General features: G+C 44.6%; 1 protein-coding gene across 8 annotated transcripts in view; it reads left to right on the top strand.

Annotated features, from left to right (window-relative positions):
- The window catches only part of mipol1 (mirror-image polydactyly 1), a 442,941-nt gene that overhangs the window by 93,660 nt on the left and 326,288 nt on the right, over window positions 1-22,993 (top strand). For all 8 annotated transcript variants that reach the window (XM_070879088.1, XM_070879089.1, XM_070879087.1 and 5 more), the window contains one exon: window positions 713-780. In XM_070879088.1, the coding sequence (XP_070735189.1) occupies window positions 713-780 (68 nt within the window). The remainder of the gene's footprint in view (window positions 1-712; window positions 781-22,993) is intronic.

Here is a 22,993-nt window from a genome sequence, read left to right as displayed (position 1 = left end):
TCATGAAATCTCCGCTGTTAGTGCGCTTTTTGGCTTGTGACAGCTGATAAATGTCTTGTTCTTAACTAGTTGTTCACTAACTTTCTGCAAATGTTATGCATTTAATCTCTTGTAGGTGAAACATACTCAAACAATTTCAATTAACCCACTTCAATTAGTGGTACTACGGTTTATGTCATTTTTTTATAGCTGACTAATGAGATGAGAACTTAAGTGACCACTAAAAGTCATGTCAAAAGATTGAAGCAGTGACAAAGTTCAGATGTCCACAGAAAGTAATATTTAATTAAATATTATTTATTGAGCACACAGTTAATATTCAGCACTTGGCTTTTGGTGCCATTTTTCCAACAAAAGCTCAACATGATCCTGTTCAAAAACAAAGTAATGAGACTTAAGAAAAGTCACAAATATGAGACAAAGAAAGTTTCAAATATAAGACACAAAAAATCCTCGCATTAATTCCTGGAATTGTGAGATTCAAAGGATATTCAAAAAATTCCAAATACAAGAACTAGGAATGAAAATTAATTGCTCTTGGATTGTAAACTAAAAACAGTTCTGTAGTTGCAATTTTTAACCTGAATATTTGAGTTATATGAAGATATTTAAACATTGGATTTCCCATTAAATATGCCGTTAAACAATCCTCGCAAACATGGCATGTTTTGTTGCTTCTGCCTTATCTTTTCTAGTTTTTTTTTCTTTGCAGATCTGAAATCCTGGAGGAAAAAACAAGATCACAAAGAAACCAGAATACATCTGAAATGCAAATGGAAGGTTGGTGAAAAGTTTAGATCTATCACTGGCTGGATTATTAATTTTATATTAAAATATCCCAAGGAGAACCCTAAAGAAAAGCTGTGGACAAAATGGCTGGAATAATAATGCCCTGACATTTGAGGTGCTTGCAAAACGGGTTTGCTCCCCATAGTTAAATCTTCCTATCTAAAGCAAGAGTTGCATTTATTTTAGTACTTGCTCTTTATAATTAAAACAAGTTGTGTTGGATATGATTACTGGCTCTTTAAGTACTGTTTCTCAGCAAGGGTTTTTTCTAATTCATTCATGTTTTAATTGCCCTTTGCATCTGTATGTTCTGAGATCTTGTGCTAAAGTAACAAAACTCCAGTATTTTGATGAACTAAATAATTGAAAATTACGTGAACAATGCAACCTGGAAATTTTAAATGGGTAACACATCTGTTTTGTTCTGTGCTTCCATTACTGTATAATTTGGTAATGTTTGCAGCATCATAACAATTCCTACTTCAAATATAATGAAATACAGCATATTTCCAATTTCTATTCAATAATGCTGGCACCATAATTGTTACAGCATTTTTTTATTTTCAAAGGAATATAATTGAAATGTATACCTTTTATTAATTATTCCTAAATGAAGCAACAATTTGTATACATGCTTAAAACTTTATATTTCAGTAGTAATTCTTAACAAAACTAATAGACCGGTGAACTACGTAGTCGAAACAGTAGAATATAAGTCGGGATCAAACTGTATCATGCTCTTGTCTGACCACACCTTGAATACTGTATCCACTTCTGGTCGCCAAGGAACAAGGGAGACATTCAAGCACTGGAGGCATTGCAAAGAAGAGCTACAAGGCTAATCATCAGTGTCACAAGTCTGAGATATGAAGAAAGACTGGCTAGATTGGGACTTTCGAGTTTGGAAAGGGGGCATCTGAAGGGTGATCTTGTAGACATAAGATTTTTAAGGGCATAGAAGAATGTTGCTTTAAATTAAACTGTGAGAGTGGAGCTCAGGAACATGGGTTCAAACTGGTTAAATATAATTTTAAGGCTGATAACAGTTTTTTTCCTTTAGAGTGATCAATATCTGCAGATACATTAGTGGAGCAACAGCCTGGAATTCAGAAATTGTTGGATGCTACAGTGCGGGGGGGGGGGCGGCGGTGGACATTGGGATCTCTCTGCTTGGATGAATTAAGATGGGCCAAATGTCCTTCATCGTCTCTAATTATCTTGTGATCATCGATCTCCTTAAACTTTTTAATACATCTGGCGTGCACAAAGAAGCTGCAAGTAAACAAAGAGCAGTTAATTGCATTCTTTCAGATTCATAATGCATTGCAACTTATCCCATTATAGTATACCTGCCATAATTAATGCATGCTTCTTTTGAAATCTTAACTGCTTGCTGTAAGAAGTAACAGTATGATTAAAAGTATGTCTACCCACACTTGCAACAGACTTTACTTTCTCCTTTTGACAATATAATAATATAGATTTTCATATCTTTGACCTATTTTCTGTCCATGATTAATTCCCAGCATTCAGCTATTATACAGTTGATATTTATAAAATTGTGAATTTACACAGCCAGACTGTTAATTGAGAAATGCAGATATTTTCTTACAGGTTTTAAATCACCTGTGACCATTGTTTTTGAAACCAGAGTCCCAAAATCACAGCTTTGATCACACATGTACAGAGGTAAAATGCATGGAATGACAATGAGAGATAAACAGAATGTTTATCTATCCCTTATGAGCTGATGCTGATATGTAAATTTATTCTTCTCTGTTGCACAAATATGCATTCTGGCTCTTGCTTAAACACTTCAGAGGTCTTAGTCAAACAGCTTTAATGGTGTTTCCAATATTCTGAATGTGTGACATTTGATGAATGTCTTGTGCAGTTTGATATCCAAGGAATAGTGTGAATGAAGGAGTCATTGATAACTACTCCATCACAGTGAGATAATATATTATTTTACTGTTCATATTCATCTTGACATTTTTATCTGCAGAAGGCAAATTTCATTTGAAATATCTAATCTAAGATTTATTTTGGATATTGGCCTTTTCCTGTTGATCATTGAAAGAGTTCCCAAAGGAAATTGTGCATCCAGTTTCAGATTAAGTAGAAGGTCTGCAGTTGTTAAGGGAGTTCTACGTTTAACACACATGCATACATATTCAGTCTGCACTGTGAAGAAAAATTAAGGTAGCAATCCAGGTTTTGGAACAATGTAGCTAAAAGTCCTATATTTGCTGAAAGACAAAGGGTTATATGGCAGCATTTCATTTTATTATTCTTTTTAAATTCATGTTTGTCTTGGTGGCCTGGATGAGAATACTAATAAATGTCTCCCAACAATCCAGACTACAAATCCTTGGCAACAAAGCTGTGCAGAAGACCTCTCTGATCTCTAGTTTGAAAACTGGTCTTTTGTAAAATAATTGTCTACTCTCTAACCTGATAATTTGATGTACCTAAGTCTTTGTACATTCTAATTTTAATCATGTTTCATTTAAATTCATAGACATTATATATTAATCACAGTCAATAAATTACATTACATCAATTATATCTGAAATTAATGATCACCAAAAGTAAAAGCTGAGTATTTCCTGGAAAGTTTTGGAGTAACTACAACTCAAGAGTGCATTGCACTGTATTTCCCCCCCCCCCCCCCGAAAATTACTAAGCAGCTGGAATGTCCTTCCCTATGGGAATATCCTTGTTCTGCGTAACAACAACAATAACTTGTATTTACATAGTGTCCTTAATGAAGTGAAATGTCCCAAGGTGCTTCACAGGAGTATTATGAGATAAAAATTTGACACTGAGCTGCATAAGTAAAAATTAGTACAGGTGACCAAAAGCTTGGTCAAAGAGGTATGTTTTAAGGAGCATCTTGAAGGAGAGATGGAGAGGTTTAGGCAGGGAGTTCCAAAGCTTGGGGCCTAGGCAACAAAAGACATGGCCACCAAGGGATACTCACAAAGGCAGAATTAGAGGAGCACTCGGAGAGGGTGGGGTGGGGCGGGGGGAGATTACAGAGATAGGGAGGGATGAGACCATGGAAGGATTTGAAAACCAGGATGAGAATTTTGAAATCGAGGCATTGTTTAACCGGAAGCCAATGTGGGTCAGCGAGCACAGAGGTGATGGATGAGCGGGACTTGGTACGAGTTAGGACACGGACAGCTGGATTTTGGATCACCTCTAGTTTACGCAGGGTAGAATGTGGGAGGCCAGCCAGGAGTGCGTTGGAATAGTCAAGTCTATAGAGGTAACAAAGGCATGGATGAAGGCTTCAGCAGCCGGTGAGCTGAGGCAGGTGTAAATAGGTGGTCTTTGTTATGCTGTCGATATGTGGTCAGAAGCTCATTTCAGATTCAAATATGACACCAAGGTTGTGAGCAGTCTGGTTCAGCCCTAGACAGATGTGAGGAAGAGGGACGGAGTCGGTAGCTGGGCAACAGAATCTATGGTAGGGACTTAAGGCAATGGCTTCGGTCTTCCTAGTATTTAATTGGAGAAAATTTCTATTCATTCAGTACTGGATGTTGGACAAGCAGTCTGACAAGTTAGGAAGAGTGGAGGAGTCGAGAGAAGTGATGGAGGTAGAGCTGGATGTCGTCTGAGTACACGTGGAAACTGACGCTATGTTTCAAGGTGATGTCGCCAAGGGGCATGTAGATGAGAAATAGAAGAGGACCAAAAATAGATCCTTGGGGGATACCAGATGCGGGAGAGGGGGACATGAAGGGAGGTTGGAGAGAGACTGAGGAAAGATGCGAGTTCAGGGCTAGGGCAGGGGAGAGCCTTAGAGGAAGTTTGGCCCGATAGGCTAGGGGAAGGAGGGAAGAGGCAGAAGTAGCAGATGGGATGGTCTCGATCTTGGAGAGCAAAAAGTCCATGAGCTCCTCGCACTTGTGGGTGGAGAAGACGGAAGAGGGGTTTAAGGAAACGGTTAGAGTAGAGAATAGAGGTTATCTTTGTATTCGAGAATGATCCTGGAATAGTGAGCAGTTTTGGCAGATGAGAGAAAGATCCGATGATGGATTTGTGGTCCAGTCAGAACTGGCGGTAAAAGGCTAACCCAGTTGTCTGCTGTATCCATTCAAGTCTGCATCCCTTGGACTTGAGGGGGGCAAAGATGATGGCTGTACCAGGGTGAGAGAGTAATAGTTTTAATAGGGATGAGGGCAACAAAGCTGGTGGTGAGGGCTGCAGAAATGTCATAGTGAATGGAGGACCAAAGGCTGGACAGTTGGGAATTCTGATTATTTCAGACTTTAACATTTGCTTTTTGACACTAGTTTTGGATGCTGACCAAATTGACACCACGGTGAATGTGTGAAAATTAATTTTTGGTACTGGGCATAGCAATGGAGCCATTGTCTTTTCAGTTACATGCAAAAATGGCACATAAATCAGAAATAGCTTCCGCACCAATAGGCCTGGTGGTAAAATGTCAGGTATCTGAATTGGATAATTGAGTTCAAACCCAGATTGAACTGAGATTCACACTTCCTGCTTGTGATTCTTTCACCTACATGCTGCCACTCGGCGATGTCATCTGAAAACACAGCATCAGCATCATTTCCACGTGTGCGCTGACCACACCCAGGTCTACCTCACTACCACTTCTTTCAACCCCTTCACACTCTCTAAATTGTCAGACTGCTTGCCAGACATCCAATACTGGATGAGCAGAAATTTTCTCCAGTTAAATATTGGGAAGACCAAAGCCATTGCTTTTGGTCCTGGGCACAAACTCTGTTCCCTAGCCACCTAACCCATCTCCCTAGCATGTCTGTGGCCAAATCAGACTGTTGCAACCTTGGTGTCATATTTGACCCTGAAATGAGCTTCTGACCAAATATCCACAGAATAACTAAGAATGCCCAATTCCACCTCCTTCACCCGTCTCCACCACTGCCTTAGCTCATCTGCTGCTGAAGCCCTCATCTATGCCTTTGTTACCTGTAGACTTGACTATTCCAATGCACTCTGGGCTGGCCTCCCACATTCTACCCTACGTAAACTAGAGGTCATCCAAAACTTGGCTGATTGAGTACCAATTCGCACCAAGTCCCATTCAACCATCACCAATGTGCTTGCTGACCTACATTTGCTCCCAGTTTGTTCCTCATCCTTGTTTAAAAAATTCTCCATGGTCTCGCCCTGCCTTATTTCCTCCAGCTCCACAACGCCCCTCCCCAACCCCCAAGATATCTGTGCTGGCCTCTTGAGCATCCCTGATTTTAATCGTTCAACCATTGGTGCCTGTGCCTTAAGCTGCCTCGGCCCTAAGCTCCAGAATTCCCTTCCTAAACCTTTCCGCCTCTCTACTTCTCTTTCCTCTTTTAAGACGTTCCTTAAAACCTTCCTCTTTGACCATGCTTGTGCTCATCTGCCTAATTTCTCCTTATGTGGCTCGGTGTCAAATTTTGTTTCATAACATTTGGGACTTTGGGGCATTTTACTTCGTTAAAGACTCCATGTAAATCCAAGTTGTTGTTAGAATGGTGATGTGATTGCTGTCTTTAGGGATTCTAAAGGAACTAGATAATGAAGGCTACGACCAACTGTTTCACCTTGTCCAGAACAGTAGAACCAGGGAACATAACCTGCACTTAAAGGGGGTGGGTAAATTCAAAACTAATCTCTGGAAACTCCTCCCCCTCACGGACAGGAAAGGGCTAGACAAGGGAAAAAACTGCAGAAAGTGGTGAACTTGTCCCCAACCCGCCGCATTCCCAGATGCTACTGTGGCAACAATGGCTTGTTTTAACCCACCCCGCCCTCACAACATCTCATCATGAAATGAGGAAGTGAATGGTGAAGAGGAAAATGGGGAGGGCCCAATACACGGTGTGTGGATTGTGTAGCCTATGAAATTGCCTTCAAATCATGGCTTAACTGACACAGATTTTAATATGCACCTCTGGGTGCTGGAGCCGCTGACAAACTTGCTATTGACTGCATCCCCTGTACTTTTGCAGTGGTAGTTTGGACCAACTGGAGCTGAAGACCCATGTCCGGTACAGGGTGTGGGAATGACAGTGGATGAGCCGTGCAAACATCCTGAGAATGGCCTGCATGTGCCTTGCCTATTCCGCCATCCTTCCTTGCATGAGGCAGCGGCACATCAGTCCTGCATGTCTGCAGGAGAGCAGTGATCCCTTGGAGGTTTCAATCTACTCTCTATAAAATTGTCCTATCGGAACATACATTCTCAGCTAGTGTGCACCGCAGCTATATCAATGAGCCTGTCGTCAGGCTGCAATGACTCGTAGCAGTGACTCGTGAGCTCCCAGCTACAATTTCCATGGAGTGGCCACATGCTCCATGGTACATTGCAGAATTGAGAAACCCTGCGACATCACCCCACACTCTGAGGAATTGGACTTCTCCATTCTCACTGCAATAGTAGATACAATTGGACCTCTCGGGTCCGACTCCCTTGGGACCTGACCTGACCTGACCGGTGCCGGACAAGAGAATTCCGAACCACGGGGGGTCAACTGGTGACAACGCTGCTGACAACGACCCGGGCGCTGTGCAGAAGCCTACTGTGCAGCATTTAGTTGTCCAGAATCTCACCGATTTTTAAAATCCTCAGGCCCAGCTTCGGCACCTCAGTCAGCCACCTGTCCTTTCCTTACCCAGCCCGCTTGCGTCAACCAACACCTCAAAAAACCACATACATACACACAAAAAAAACTGGAGATCGGAGATAAAGTGGAGGATAAAGTCCAGGAGAGATGCCGATCCTTACCCACGATCCTACTCCCGGCGCCAGTCTGTATGTAAATGCCAGCCTACTCTCACCGAGACAGACACACACACACACACACACATACACAAACAATAACCCCACGAGGAGGGGAAAATGTCAGCTCAGCTCGGCACTGCAGCCTTCAGAGCATGCACGCCCGGCACCAATTGGACAAGGAGAGGCGGCCTCGACAGTGAGGAGCGCGTGTCAAACCACAGCACCAGCCAGCGTGCAAAACCTCCAGCTGGCCAGGCCAAGGCTGTCGAGATTTGTCATCCAAAATGCATCACATGTACGTTTAACACGTGGAACAACAATTTTTTTTTCAATGGTCGTCACCCATGCCAGGACTGATGCCGGACCAGGTATGTTTCCGGACTAAAGAGTCCCGGACTGGCGAGGTACAACTTGTAGTGTGCTTGGCAGGACTTCCAGTACCTCACGTGATTGCTGCTGTGCCTTCAGTATTCTCCTTTTCATTGTTGGACCCCAGTGTTCAGCATCTCTGGCTTGCTGAGAAGAGCTTGTAGAGGACGGCGCCCTCTGGCGGCACTCTCCTCAGCTGCCCCTGCCGCCACTGTCTGCTTCTGCTCACTTGTGCCATGAGAGTCACCAGGTGCCTGCCTATCTAAAAGGCTCACGCGATGTGATCGTACCTGCGCTGGAGCCTGCAACGAAAGTATGCTGTGACGGTACAACATCAGCAGGTATCCATTCTTCGGAAGCGTCTTCGAACTCTGCGGGCAGAGGCTCTTATTTTTAGTGTGAGGACCCTGGAAGAAGGATGAAAGAGAGAAGATTAAGTGATACTTAGAAGATGTCAATATGCATATGAAGCAGTTGCCCACAGTTGTTAATGTGCTAAAGTCCACTGACACTGAAGTTGCTTTGTGGGAGATTCGGGGCTGAAAAATTAATGCAGTCACCCTTCTCCGGTCGTCCATCAGCCTCGCCATCACCGATGCTGGAGATGCCGCTTATCTCCAGAGCCGCTGGGGTCGCCTCCATGATCTCTTGTGGTTCTGCCATTTTGTGCTCTCATCTCCTGCAAAGGGTGTACCACATTCCTGTGAGTGGCTGTCAAGAATCTGTGCTTCTGCTCAATGTAGTACGTAAGGTGAAAGTGAGAATCCGGCAGATGTTGAAGGAGGGGGGATCGCATGTCTTTGAGGAAAATGGCTATGGTACCAATTCATGAGGAATAATGAGAGTGGGCGTAGGTGGATCAACTCCAATGAAATGAGGTGAGCAATTGGAGTCATTGTGATATTAGTGAAAAGAAGTTGTTGGAGGTTAGCATATGAAGGGAATCAGGATGATAGGTGGTGTTTTGAAATATTTCAGTTGGTGCTGAGGAAAGTCGTGAAGTGGCAAGGAGTGCTGTGAATGGTGTAGGACGGAATAGGAGGAGTAGGTGCATTGTAGGAGATGGATGTGTGCTGACCTTTCCTGACTTCGTCCTGAAATCTTTTCAACATTGGATCCAGGACATTTGTGTTGCCCTCCTGCTACTCACTTGTGCCACCTCTACCCAAGCTGTCTTTGTGGTTGCAGCTGGTTTCTTCTTCCCATTTGTGGGGAATATGGCATCCCTGCTTTCCCTCACAGCATCCAGCACGACCTCCAGGGAACCATCACTGAAGTGGAGGGCCACCTTCCCTCTCTTTGCAGCCATATTGTCTATCTTGTTCCTCATTTAGAGGAATGGTAGCATAGTGGTAATGTTATTAGACTAGTAATCCAGAGGCCTGGACTACTAATTCAGAGATGAGAGTTCAAATCCCACCATGGCAGCTGGGGAATTTAAGTTCAGTTCAATAAATCTGGAATAAAAAGCTAGTGACCATGAAACTGCCGGATCGTCATAAAACCCCATCTGGTTCACTAATGTCCTTCAGGGAAGGAATTCTGCTGTCCTTACCTTGTCTGGCCTATATGCGACTCCAGACCCACAACAATGTGGTTCACTCTTAATTGACCTCTGAAATGGCATAGCAAGCCACTCAAGGCCAATTAGGGATGGGCAATCAATGCGTGCCTTGCCAGAGATGTCCACATTCTGCAAATGTATTTAAATAAACTTCTTTCCTTCAAATAACACCAGCACACACCTAACTTCCAGAGCTAGAGTGGGGCTTTAAATAGTCTGTGGGAAATAGTATCATGCAGGTGGCCGTCCTTGAGCATGTTGTCGCCTTTCAAATCTGTGCCCATCTTTCTCACAACTCCATGTTTAAATCTCTCTAATTTCCGTCCCTGCCACAGCACTGGAACGGTCCATATCAAAGTCATACATTACATCCTAAGTGACTGTAGTAAACTATCCATCCTCATTCTTCGCGACCTGTCTGTAGCCTTTGACATGGTTGACCACACCATCCTCCTCCACCGCCTCTCCTCTGTCGTCCAGCTGGGTGGGACTGTTCTTGCCTTGTTCCATTCCCATCTATCCAGTCGTAGCCAGAGAATCATCTGCAATGGCTTCTTTTCCTACTCCCGCAAGGATCTATCCTTGTCCCCAATCCCCCTCCTATTTTTCATCTATATGCTGCCCCTCAATGACATCATCCAAAAACACGTTGGGATTCAGATATACGCTGATGACACCCAGCTCTACCTCTCCACCACCTCTCTCGATCCCTCCACTGCCTCTGATTTGTCACGCTGCTTGTCTGACATCCAACAGTGAATGAGCAGCAGAAATTTCCTATATTCAATTATTGGGAAGACTGAAGCATCCTATTTGACCCTGAGCTGAATTTCCAAAGCCATATCCTCTCCACCACCAAGACCCTTGTAACATCGTCCAGCCTTGTTCGCACCTCAGCTCATCTGCTGCTGAAACCCTCATCCATTTCTTTGTTACCTTTTAGACTCAACTATTTAAATGTTCTCCTGGCCGGCCACCCCCTTTCATCCTCTGTAAACTTGAGCTCATTCAATACTCTGCTATCCATATCCTAACTTGCACCAAGTTGCGTTCACCCATCCCTGTGTTCGTGAACTACATTGGCTGACAGTCCAGTAATGCCTCGATTTTAAATTTAGCATCTTTGTTTTCAAATCCCTCCATAGCCTCACCCTTCCCTAACCATCTCTAGGTCTACAACCCTCTGAGACATCTGTGCTCCTCCAGTTCTGGTCTCTTGCGCATCCACGATTTTTTTCGCTGCACGATTTGTGGCCGCGTCTTCAGCTACCTAGGCCCTAAGCTCTGGAATTCTCTCTCTCTCGTTATCTTTGTGGTAATTGGACCTGAAATTGTGGCCGAATGCCTCCGAACCACAAGTACAATTCGTACTTACCTGATGGCCCCGGACCTATGGAAACTCATGCTCCTGGGCCTGTAGGCCTGTGTAAAGTCCCACATATCCCAGGGGGGCATGTGGTTCACAAGTGTCCCTGGGATCACGTGGGCTCGCCCAACCGATCACAAAAGGGGATTCCCATTATGCTTCTGGGGATTCTACTTGCGTGCGGAACTGCCATAAGCATAATAGGTATCTCGAAATGCATTTTCACACAACCTAAATAAAAATAAATCATCACATGTTTAGCATTACTTAAAATACAATTTAATTAAATATTTAAAATAAAAATTTAGTTTTTTGAAAAATAAATGTAAACATTTTTAAAGGAGCCAAAAATAACCTTAACTAATTTTAAAGGTTTTTGAATGTTTATTATTTTAATATTTATTGTCTTATGCCTTTTACCAGGTGTAAGAGTTTTGTGAGCATTCGCTGGGCTGTAGTTGAGCCCAACTCCGCACCAACGAATGTCCATTTCCAGCAGATGCGGATGATCTGTCAAACTGCATCGCGTGTGGAAACCCGGAACTTGCAGGGCACTTATGACCGCATCCGCTGTGCGTACATGGTCACAGGACTCAGAAAATCCGGGCCAATGTATTACTGTTCCACTTGCTTTCAAAACCAGTGCCTGTTCTTTAAAGAGATTATGGCTATAAAAAACAGTATATTTTGGGCTAGATTTTCGGTTTTCGTCAAACGGTAATTTTACGCCAAAATTACCATTTTCGCTGCGCTACCGTTAATAGGCCTAACTTTCGGCCTTTACGTCATCGGTAAAGTCGGCATTGCACAAGGATTTGCGGCGCAAACCGCGAGTTTCGGCAACTTTAGTCTGGGACGGGTAGCGCTGCGAGAGAGGCTTTGGGGTGGGCGGGGGGAATTGCAAAAATCATTCACAAAACAGTCAAAAAACCCTTACCTACTAAATCGCTAAAAAATAAAAACTTTAACTTACCTTTTTGCAGGTCTTCATACTTACAGCTGCTGGCAGGGTTGCACCGACAGATTTGACCCTGTCGGTATTCTGGGCATGGCGTAAGGATCGGGAGAGTGCCAAAACTACGACGGTAACGCAATCCGCGGAATTGCACGTCATTTCACGTCAGCGCACTTCTCCCTGGCGGTATGTGGAAGCACCACAACGAAGAGGTGCCCGAGGATCCCGCCGACCGGGTTTTCGTCGCGGAGGGTCAAATTGCGGCGAAAAGTCGGCGAAAATCCAGCCCTTTATGTATCAGCAGCTCTGATTATTATATGCTTACAGACTTGCGCCAGCAGATTATTGCCATATGGGGAGGGATTTAACTATATAACTTATACTTGCATAATTCCTATGAAGACTGCATTCTACTTTTGTAAAGAAATAAGATTATTTCTTTTGTTTGAGAAGTAGTTTATTTCAAGTTCTGAAAGAAGAATTGAAATGGTCTTTGATCAATTTCTTGTGGACTTGTTCCAGACTTTCAATAGTATCTTTGTACTCTTCAATACTGCTGTGTCTGTAAATAACACTCTCCATGGATAAATTGTTTAATAGTTTAGCGTGCAATGAAAAATGTCTGATATGGCTGATATTACCTGTCTTTTGAAGTGATGTGCAACGTAGTGCAATTCTACCTATTTTCTATCCATTAGCAACTGCAAAAAAAAGCAAGATCATTTACCCTGTCGCATGCTATTTCTATTATACTTATATAGCGTACATTAAAAATAAAAGTGAGGTAATTGCACTGAGAATATGGCTCTGAATGAGAAGTGAGGTCTTAATTGTCAGCAAGAGACATTTATTAACATGCTGCTGTAACAGGTTTTTTTTGAAAAACAATAATTTGAATTTCATGTAAAATGACATTTCTTTATACCAATTTTACAATTCATATAAAATTAGATTTTCTACATATGTATATGAAAAATCTCTTGTAGCTAGTTTACAATCATTGCCCTTTTGATGTTGCCCTCCTTTAATCTTATATAGTCAGATGATTTACTCCGTGGACATAGCTTATTGGTCTTGTAAGTATGAGGAGCAGAAAGCATCCTGGCTGTAAACTGCCAAAAGCAATCCAGGTGTCAGGCTTAGCTCAGTGAAAGCACACTCGCCTCTTTTGGTTGAGACTTTTAATTGAAGCACTGTCGGCCCCCTCCGTTTAATTTATCTCATTGCTGTTAATGGGACATTGCTATGTGAATATTGACTGTCGGGTTTCCCCACATGACATCAGTGACTATATTTCAAAATAATTTGTTGACTGTGAACTGCTTTGGGATGTCCTGAGGTCATGAAACGCTCCTGTTGGAGCTGGATTTGGCCCCATACTAATTTTTATTGCTGTTTTCAGGATTTCAATTATACTTATTTTCTGTAGGAAATATAGAAGGTGATGTAATGATAGCTATGCAGCGCTTTAATTGAAGGTACATTCATGTATATGGCATAATACTCACTTTTGAAGTTTGGAAGGTATTGTGTTCCAAACACCAGATGAGGCTGCACACAGGGAAATTGAAGTAACAGTGACCTCAGTCTTTAATAAGACACTTCAGAGTGATGAACACGCCTTAGGGGGCCAGCTTATATACAGTGCTCCCAAGAGATGCTGGGATCCCTTGGGACTTCAGGCGATGAGCTCCCTGGTGGCGGAACATGGGAGTGCATGCTTTACAGATACACAACATCACTCCACCGCCCCCAAATCAAAGTGAAAACATTTACAAGGTAAGGCGGTCGGGAGCCTTTCTTTCCCTGGTGGACCGCCTCGGTACAAATATCTGTTCTGGTGTGTTGGCTGTGCCCTCGCTGGGCTGGCGTGTTGTTGGCCCTGCAGGACTGCTAAGTGAGCCTGGGCTTGCTGTGGGCTGTTGGGTGTGATGGGTTTGATTTCCTGGTCCGGCGTGGTGTCGTTGATCCTTTGGGCTCGAAAAAGGTGGTGTCTGCTGTGGGTTGTTCAGGATAGTCTGTGAACCGCTGCCTCGTTTGGTCCAGGTGCTTTCTGCAAATTTGTCCATTGTCTACATAAGAACATAAGAACATAAGAATTAGGAACAGGAGTAGGCCATCTAGCCTCTCGAGCATGCTCCGCCATTCAATAAGATCATGGTCTAGTTTGACTACAAACACCCTATTCACTTGTTTAGCTATCACCGTGCCCGCGATCCACTTGGGACTATGTCCATAGTTTGACCCTGTGTATGTGCTATTCAGATCAATTTCCCGTGACACAGTGGCGCGACCATTGTTTACATTTTGTTGCTGCTGCCTGCTCTCTACCTGATCATGCAGGTTGGGGTGAACCAGCGAGAGTCTGATTTTAAGTGTCCTTTTCATGAGTAGCTCAGCCGGGGGCACCCCTGTGAGCGAGTGGGGTCTCGTGCGGTAGCTGAGCAGTACTCGGGACAGGCGGGTTTGGAGTGAGCCTTCTATACTCGTTTAAGGCTCTGTTTGATGGTTTGTACTGCTTGCTCTGCCTGCCCATTGGAAGCTGGTTTAAATGGGGCCGAGGTGACATGTTTGATCCCATTGTGGGTCATGAATTCTTTAAATTCGGCACTGGTGAAACATGGCCCGTTGTCACTGACCAGTATGTCAGGCAGGCCGTGGGTGGCAAACATGGCCCTCAGGCTTTCAATGGTGGCGGTGACGGTGCTTCCCGACATTATTTCACTTTCAATCCATTTTGAAAAAGCATCCACCAACACCAAGAACATTTTACCGAGAAACGGGCCCGCATAGTCGACATGGATCCTCGACCATGGTCTGGAGGGCCAGGACCACAAACTTAGTGGTGCCTCTCTGGGCGCATTGCTCAACTGAGCTCATACGCTGCATTGCCGTACACAGGACTCTAAGTCAGAGTCTGTACCGGGCCACCACACGTGGGATCTGGCTATCGCTTTCATCATTACTATATCCGGGTGTGTGCTGTGGAGATCAGAGATGAACGTCTCCCTGCCCTTTTTTGGTAGCACTACGCGGTTACCCCACAACAGGCAGTCTGCCTGAATGGACAGCTCTTCCTTTCGCCGCTGGAACAGCTTGATTGACTCTTGCATTTCAACGGGGATGCTGGCCCAGCTCCCATGCAGTACAGTTTTTTTTTTACTAGGGACAGCAGAGGATCTTGTCTGGTCCAAGTCCTAATCTGGCGGGCCGTGACAGGTGATTTATCATTTTCAAACGCTTCCATGACCATCAACCAAGTCTGCGGACTGCGCCACCATCAACAAGTTTGCAGGCTGCGCCATTTCCATCCCCGTGGTGGGCAATGGTAGCCGACTGAGAGCATCCGCACAGTTCTCGGTGCCTGGCCTGTGGCGGATGGTATAGTTATACGCTGATAGCACGAGTGCCCATCTTTGTATGTGGGTTGAGGCATTAGTATTTATCCCCTTGTTTTCAGCAAACAGAGATGTGAGGGGCCTGTGATCGGTTTGCAGCTCAAATTTGAAGCCAAACAGGTACTGATGCATTTTCTTTACCGCGAACACACACACACACTAATGCCACTTTCTCAATCATGCTGTAGGCCCTCTCGGCCTTAGACAAGCTCCTGGAGGCACAGGCGACAGGTTGCAACTTCCCCGCAACGTTAGCTTGTTGTAATATACACCCGACTCCGTCCGACGACGCGTCACATGCTAGCATGCGTCTTTTACATGGGTTATACAATACAAGCAGCTTGTTGGAGCATAAAATGTTTCTGGCTTTCTCAAAAGCAATTACTTGTTTTTTTTCCCCATACCAGTTCTCACCTTTGCGCAATAAAACGCAAAGTAGGGGCTCTAAAAGTGTGCTTAACCCGGTAGGAAGTTACAAAAATAGTTGAGGAGTCCCAGGAACGACTGCATCTCCATGACATTCTGTGGCCTGGGCGCGTTCTTGATAGCCTCTGTCTTGGCGTCTGTGGGTCGAATGCTGTCCGCCGCGATCTTTCTCCCCAAAAACTCCACTTCTGTTGCCATGAAGACGCATTTCGACCTTTTCAGCCGCAGCCCTACGCGATCCAGTCGCTGGAGGACGACCTCCAGGTTTTGTAGGTGCTCGGCGGTGTCCCAACCCGTGACCAATATGTCGTTCTGAAAGACCACCGTGTATGGTACCGACTTGAGTAGGCTCTCCATATTTCTCTGGAAGATCGCTGCCGCCGACCGAATTCCAAACGGGCATCTGTTGTAGATGAACAGTCCCTTGTACGTGTTGATGCAGGTGAGGCCCTTCGAAGACTTCTCCAGCTCCTGCGTCATGTAGGTCGAAGTCAGGTCGAGCTTGGTGAACGTCTTGCCTCCTGCCAGCATTGCAAATAGGTCGTCTGCCTTGGGTAGCGGGTATTCGTCCTGCAGCAAGAAACGATTAATAGTTACTTTATAATTGCCGCAAATCCTGACCGTGCCATCACTTTTGAGTACTGGAACAATCGGGCTGGCCCACTCGCTGAATTCCATTGGGGAGATGATGCCCTCGCGTTGCAGCCTGTCCAGCTCGATTTCCATTCTCTCCCTCATCATGTGAGGTACCGCTCGCGCCTTGTGGTGAATGGGTCATGCCTCTGGGACCAAGTGGATCCGCACCTTCGCCCCGGAAAAGTTTCCAATGTCTGGCTCAAAAAGGGAAGGAAATTTGTTAAGAACCTGGGTTACATGAGGCCTCATCGACATGTGATAGCGCTCGGATGTCATCCCAGTTCCAGCGGATTTTGCCCAGCCAGCTCCTTCCAAGCAGTGTGGGGCCATCGCCCGGGACAATCCAGAGTGGCAGTTCGTGCACCGTGCACTCGTAGGTGACCTTGACCATGGCGCTGCCCAGGACAGTGATAAGCTCTTTGGTGTACGTTCTCAGTTTCGTGTGGATGGGCTCAGGGCTGGTCTGAATGCTTTGTTGCACCACAGTCTCTCAAACATCTTTTTACTCAGGATGGATTGGCTCGTGCCAATGTCCAGTTCCATGGCTACGGGTAAGCCATTCAATTTTACATTTAGCTTTATAGGTGGACATTTCGTCAAAAATGTGTGCACCCCGTGTACTTCAGCATCTGCCTCCTCTCTGAGGCTCGAAATTGCTTTGATCCACCATGGACCAATCTTCCTCTGCCACGTGGTGGTTAGCAGGTTTTGCAGAGCTTGAAGCTCATTTGCAAGCTTGTTGGAGGTGCCCCATTGTTCCACAGTTCTTGCAAACATACCCTTTGAAGCGGCATGATTAGGCTGAATGGAAGCCTCTAGAAAGCCAACAAAGTGTGAATTGCCTTGCATTCATCCTTTGTTGGGGACTCTGAGTCATCTGGGTCACCTGAGGCCTGCTGGCAGTTGCAGACTCGTGGGTTCTGCCCTGTACATTTTGCTCGCAAACACAGTTCCAGTTAATTTATGAACATTGCTAGCACTTGTGTGCTGAGAGAGTTGTTTGGTGTTATCACTGGTGGACATAAACGCCTGTGCTATCGCAATGGCTTACTGAGGGTCGGTGTCTGTACAGTCAAAAGTTTTCGTAGGATGGTCTCGTGTCCAATGCCCAGTACAAAAAAGCCTTTGAGCATTTGCTCCAGGTAGCCATCAAACTCGCATTCTGCAAGTCGCCTTAGCTCGGCAACATAGCTCGCCACTTCCTGACCTTCAGATTGCTGGCACGTGTAGAACTGATACCTCGCCATCAGCACGCTCTCCCTTGGGTTAAGATGCTCCCGAACCAGTGTACACAGCTCCTCATACAACTTATCTGTGGGTTTCACCGGAGCCAGAAGATTCTTCATGAGGCTGTAGGTCGGTGCCCCACAGACCGCGAGGAGGACCGCTCTCCTTTTTGCACACTTCCTTCTCCGTCCAGCTCGTTGGCTACAAAGTACTGGTCTAGCCGTTCGACATAGGCTTCCCAGTTCTCACCCTCCGAGAACTTCTCCAGGATGCCCACAGTTTGCTGTATCTTTGCGTTGGATTCGTATTCTCGTCGCCAGTTTTTTGTGTTCCTAACACAGATGAGGCTGCACACAGGGAGGTTAAAGTTACAGTGACCTCAGTCTTTAATAAGACACCCCAGAGTGAGGAACAGGTCTTAGGGATCGGCTTTTATACAGTGCTCTCAAGGGATGCTGGGATCCCTTGGGACTTCAGGGGATAAGCTCCCTGGTGGCAGAACATGGGAGTGCATGCTTTACAGACACACAACAGAAAAGAAGCATAATGCTCGCTTTTGTGCAGTATTGAGGGAATGCCACACGTTTAGAGATGCTGTCTTTCAGATGAAACGTTCAACCAAGGCCAGATCTGCCCTCTCTGGAACGAACATAAAGGATCCCATGTCACTATTCGAAGAAGAGCAGGGGAGGTCTCCTCGTGTTCTGGCCAACATTTATCGCTCAGCCAACAAGACTAAAACAGATTATCTGGTCATTTATCTGTCAGGGATCTTGCTATGGACAATTTGGCTGCTGTGGTTTCCTACATTGCGGCGGTGACTACACTTCAAAAGTACTGCATTGGCTATGAAGTGCTTTTGATGTCCTGAGGTTGCGAAGGACATTGATCATAATTTTGCTGTGGCAGGGCATCTAATGGCCTCTACCATTAGCTAGACTTGTCCTTGCACGTTTAGGTTTTTCAATTTTTTAATGTGGCAAGATGCTGAAAGTGCGAGCTGATAACATTGCAGGCAGTAAAACAGGACATCTGGAACCTGAGTGAACATGGCAAGCAACTGTGTGATCTTTAACCAATCAGAGTTTCACAATCCTTCAATAACAGCACGAACTGAGAAGGAAGTGTAAATTAGAGTGGGTGAATTCAATGCCAAATCAGGTAAAGAAAGAGAAATAAAAAAGGGAAAGATTAGATTGAAGGATAGAGTAAATGTTAAAAATAAATCTTAAGTTTAAGTTTTGCATTTTTAAAATGTCCAACAATTAAAACCTGAAGGAATGAGACTCCGCACTTGTAATAAATAATTTTCAATACCAAGAGAGGTTGACTGGCAGTAATTAACACTTATCACATAACTAAAATAGTGGACTGAAATGGACAAGACTCAGCTTTCTATGGCGAGTTTAGTTCGTATGAACTGCGCAAGTGCAGCAACTTCACGACGTTCAATGCATTTCAGTGACTGGGCAGACAGCAAGATGTTTTCGCAAAGCTAATGGCGGAGCGGCGCATATCAGACAGCAGCTTTTGGATTGGCACATTCAGTTGAGTGCAAATGCATAGTTAAAGTTGCTGTAGCGTTTGCACACAAATAACACGAGGGTCATCAGCCTCGCGGTTATTGTGACAGTAAATTGTGGCCTGTTATGTAAGTGTAAGTGCTATCTTTTTTTGTCAGCTGTGAAGGCCTGCAAACATTTGCCTACCATCTCTCTCCTGGTTTTATCTTAGCCTTCAAAGTTTTTATTACCATTTTTGTCATTTACCAGACAATGAAGAACCTTAAAATTCTCCGTGGTGGATTGCCTTGAAAATTCCGATGCGCTTGACTTTTTAGGATATCACAATGCTGAACTAGGCCAAAACTACTCGGTTATGTTTATATTGATTGACATCTGCATTAGCCAATCAGAGCTATTGACATTGGTTGATTGTAATGAGGCAGACACTGCAAACCAATGTGTGCTTCGATGCAATAAGGTTCCCATACGTGAAAAATATTAATCCCTACACATTCAAACAAGTTTTGATCGGGAAGGACTTTTCCTTAACAACACTGATTTCCCCCAGTTCAGTCTGGTTTACTTTTTTGAAAAGTCCAACATTTTCTCCACTTTTGATTTGATTTAAAAAAAAAAAATGAAAGCAGCTGTAATAATAATAATTATACATTGGGTATTTTTTAAACAGAATAGATCAATTTTCTTCCAACTGTTGAGCATAAGAACATAAGAAAATAAGAAATAGGAGCAGGAGTAGGCCATTTGGCCCCTCGACCCTGCTCCACCATTTAATAAGATCATGGCTGAACTGATCATGGAATCAGCTCCACTTCCCTGCCCGCTCCCCATAACCCTTTATTCCCTTATCACTTAAAAAAAAAAAAATTGTCTTATCTCTGCCTTAAATATATTCAATGACCCAACCTCCATAGCTCTCTGGGGCAGGGAATGCCACAGATTTACAACCCTCTGAGAGAAGAAATTCCACCTTAACTCAGTTTTAAATGGGTGGCCCCTTATTCCGAGACTATGCCCCCTAGTTTCCCTGAGTGGAAATATCCTCACTGCATCCACCTTGTCGAGCCCCCTCATTATCTTATATGTTTCGATAAGATCACCTCTCATTCTTCTGAACGATCCAATGTAACGATCCAACCTACTCAACCTATCTTCATGAGTCAATCCCCTCATCTCCGGAATCAACCTCGAGAACCTTTTCACAAAAGCCTCCAATGCAAGTTTATCCTTCCTTTAAATATGGAGACCAAAACTGTACGCAGTACTCTAGGTGTGGCCTCACCAATACTTTGTACAGTTTTAGCAGGACTTAATCTGTTTTTATACTCCATCCCCCTTTCATTGAAGACCAACATTCCATTTGGGGAGGGGACGGCTGAGCCCTGTGTGCGGGCAAAGGAGCAATTCTGCCGGCCGACCCTCGTGCCCAGTGAGGAGACATTCGGTCGGTGAGGGTGCGGGTAGGGGTGAAGGAAGAGAGAGGGAGCTTGGAAACATTAGAAAATAGGTGCAGGAGTAGGCCATTCACCATTCAATATGATCATGGCTGATCATGCAACTTCAGTACCCCATTCCTGCTTTCTCTCCATACCCCTTGATCCCTTTAGCCGTAAGGGCCACATCTAACTCCCTTTTGAATATATGCAACGAGCTGGCCTCACCAACTTTGTGGTAGAGAATTCCACAGGTTCACCACTCTCTGGGTGAAGAAGTTTCTCCTCATCTCGGTCCTAAATTGCTTACCCCTTATATTAGACTGTGACCCCTGGTTCTTGACTTCGTCAACATCAGGAACATTCTTCCTGCATCTAACCTTTCCAATCCTGTCAGAATTTTATATGTTTCTATGAGATCCCGTCTCATTCTTCTAAATTCCAGTGAATAGAAGCCTAGTCGATCCATTTTTCTTCACATGTCAGTCCTGCCATCCCGGGAATCAGTCTGGTGAACCTTCGCTGCACACCCTCAATAGGAAGAATGTCCCTCCTCAGATTCGGAGACCAAAACTGTACACAATATTCAAAGTGTGGCCTCACCAAGGCCCTGTACAACTGCAGCAAGACCTCCTTGCTCCTATACTCAAATCCTCTTGCTATGAAGGCCAACATGCCATTTGCCGCCTTCACCGCCTGCTGTACCTGCATGCAAACTTTCAATGACTGATGTACCATGACGCCCAGGTCTCGTTGCTGCTCCCCGTTTCCTAATCTGTCACCATTCAGGTAATATTCTGCCTTCCTGTTTTTGCCACCAAAGTGGATAACCTCACATTTATCTACATTATACTGTATCTGCCATGCATTTGCCCACTCACCTAACCTGTCCAGGTCACCCTGCAGCCTCTTGGCATCCTCCTCACAGCTCTCACTGCCACTCAGCTTACTGTCATGTGCAAACTTGGAGATATTACATTCAATTCCTTCGTCTAAATCATTAATGTATATTGTAAATAGCTGGGGTCCCAGCACTGAACCTTGCGGTGCCCCACTAGTCACTGCCTGCCATTCTGAAAAGAACCCGTTTATTCCTACTCTTTGCTTCCTGTCTGCCAACCAGTTCTCTATCCACGTCAATACATTACCCCCTATACCATATGCTTTAATTTTGCACACTAATCTCTTGTGTGGGACCTTGTCAAAAGCCTTTTGAAAGTCCAAATACACCACATCCACTGGTTCTCCCTTGTCCACTCTTCGTTACATCCTCAAAAAATTCTAGAAGATTTGTCAAGCATAATTTCCCTTTCATAAATCCATGCTGATTTGGACCGATCCTGTCACTGCTTTCCAAATGCGCTGCTATTACATCTTTAATAATTGATTCCAGCATTTTCCCTACCACTGATGTCAGGCTAACCGGTCTATTTACTGTCACAATAACCGCACCTCCTTTTCCTTTCTGTCTATCCTTCCTGAATATTGAATACCCCTGGATGTTGAGTTCCCAGCCTTGGTCATCCTGGAGCCATGTCTTTGTAATCCCAATTACATCATATCCGTTAACAACTACCTGCGCAGTTAATTCATCCACTTTATTACGAATGCTCCTTGCATTGAGACACAGAGCCTTCACGCTTGTTTTTTTTTAAACACTCTTTGTCCTTTTAGAATTATGTTGTAATGTGGCCCTTTTTGATTTTTGCCTTTGATTTCTCTGCCCTCCTCTTTTCCTTATCTCCTTTCTACCTTTTGCTTCTGCCCCCATTTTACTTCCCTCTGTCTCCCTGCATAGATTCCCATCCCCCTGCCATATTAGTTTAAACCCTCCCCAACAGCACTAGCAAACACTCCCCCTAGTACATCGGTTCCGGTCCTACCCAGGTGCAGACCGTCCGGTTTGTACTGGTCCCACCTCCCCCAGAACCAGTTCCAATGTCCCAGGAATTTGAATCCCACCCTCTTGCACCATTCCTCAAGCCACGTATTCATCTGAACTATCCTGCTATTTCTACTTTGACTAGCACGTGGCACTGGTAGCAATCCTGAGATTACTACCTTTTGAGGTTCTACTTTTTAATTTAACTCCTAGCTCCCTAAATTCAGCTTGTAGGACCTCACCCTATTCTTTACCTATGTCGTTGGTACATATATGCACCACGACAACTGGCTGTTCACCCTCCCCCTCCAGAATGCCCTGCAACTGCTTCAAGACATCCTTGACCCTTGCACCAGGCAAGCAACATACCATCCTGGAGTCTTGATTGCGGCCGCAGAAACGCCTATCTATTCCCTTACAATAGAATCCTCTACCATTACAGCTCTCCCACTCTTTTTTCTGCCCTCCTGTGCAGCAAAGCCACCCATGGTGCCATGAACTTGTGCTGCTGCTGCCTTCCCCAACAGTACCCAAAGTGGTATATCTGTTTTGGAGGGAGATGACCCCAGGGGACTCCTACACTATCTTCCACTGCTCTTCCTGTTGGTCACCCATTCCCTATCTGAAGGACCACGATGAATGATCGCACATTGCAT

Source organism: Pristiophorus japonicus, chromosome 4, assembly GCF_044704955.1.
Source record: "Pristiophorus japonicus isolate sPriJap1 chromosome 4, sPriJap1.hap1, whole genome shotgun sequence".
In the NCBI taxonomy this organism is placed as follows: Eukaryota; Metazoa; Chordata; class Chondrichthyes; family Pristiophoridae; genus Pristiophorus; species Pristiophorus japonicus.
This window is presented reverse-complemented; position numbering and strand designations above follow the sequence as displayed.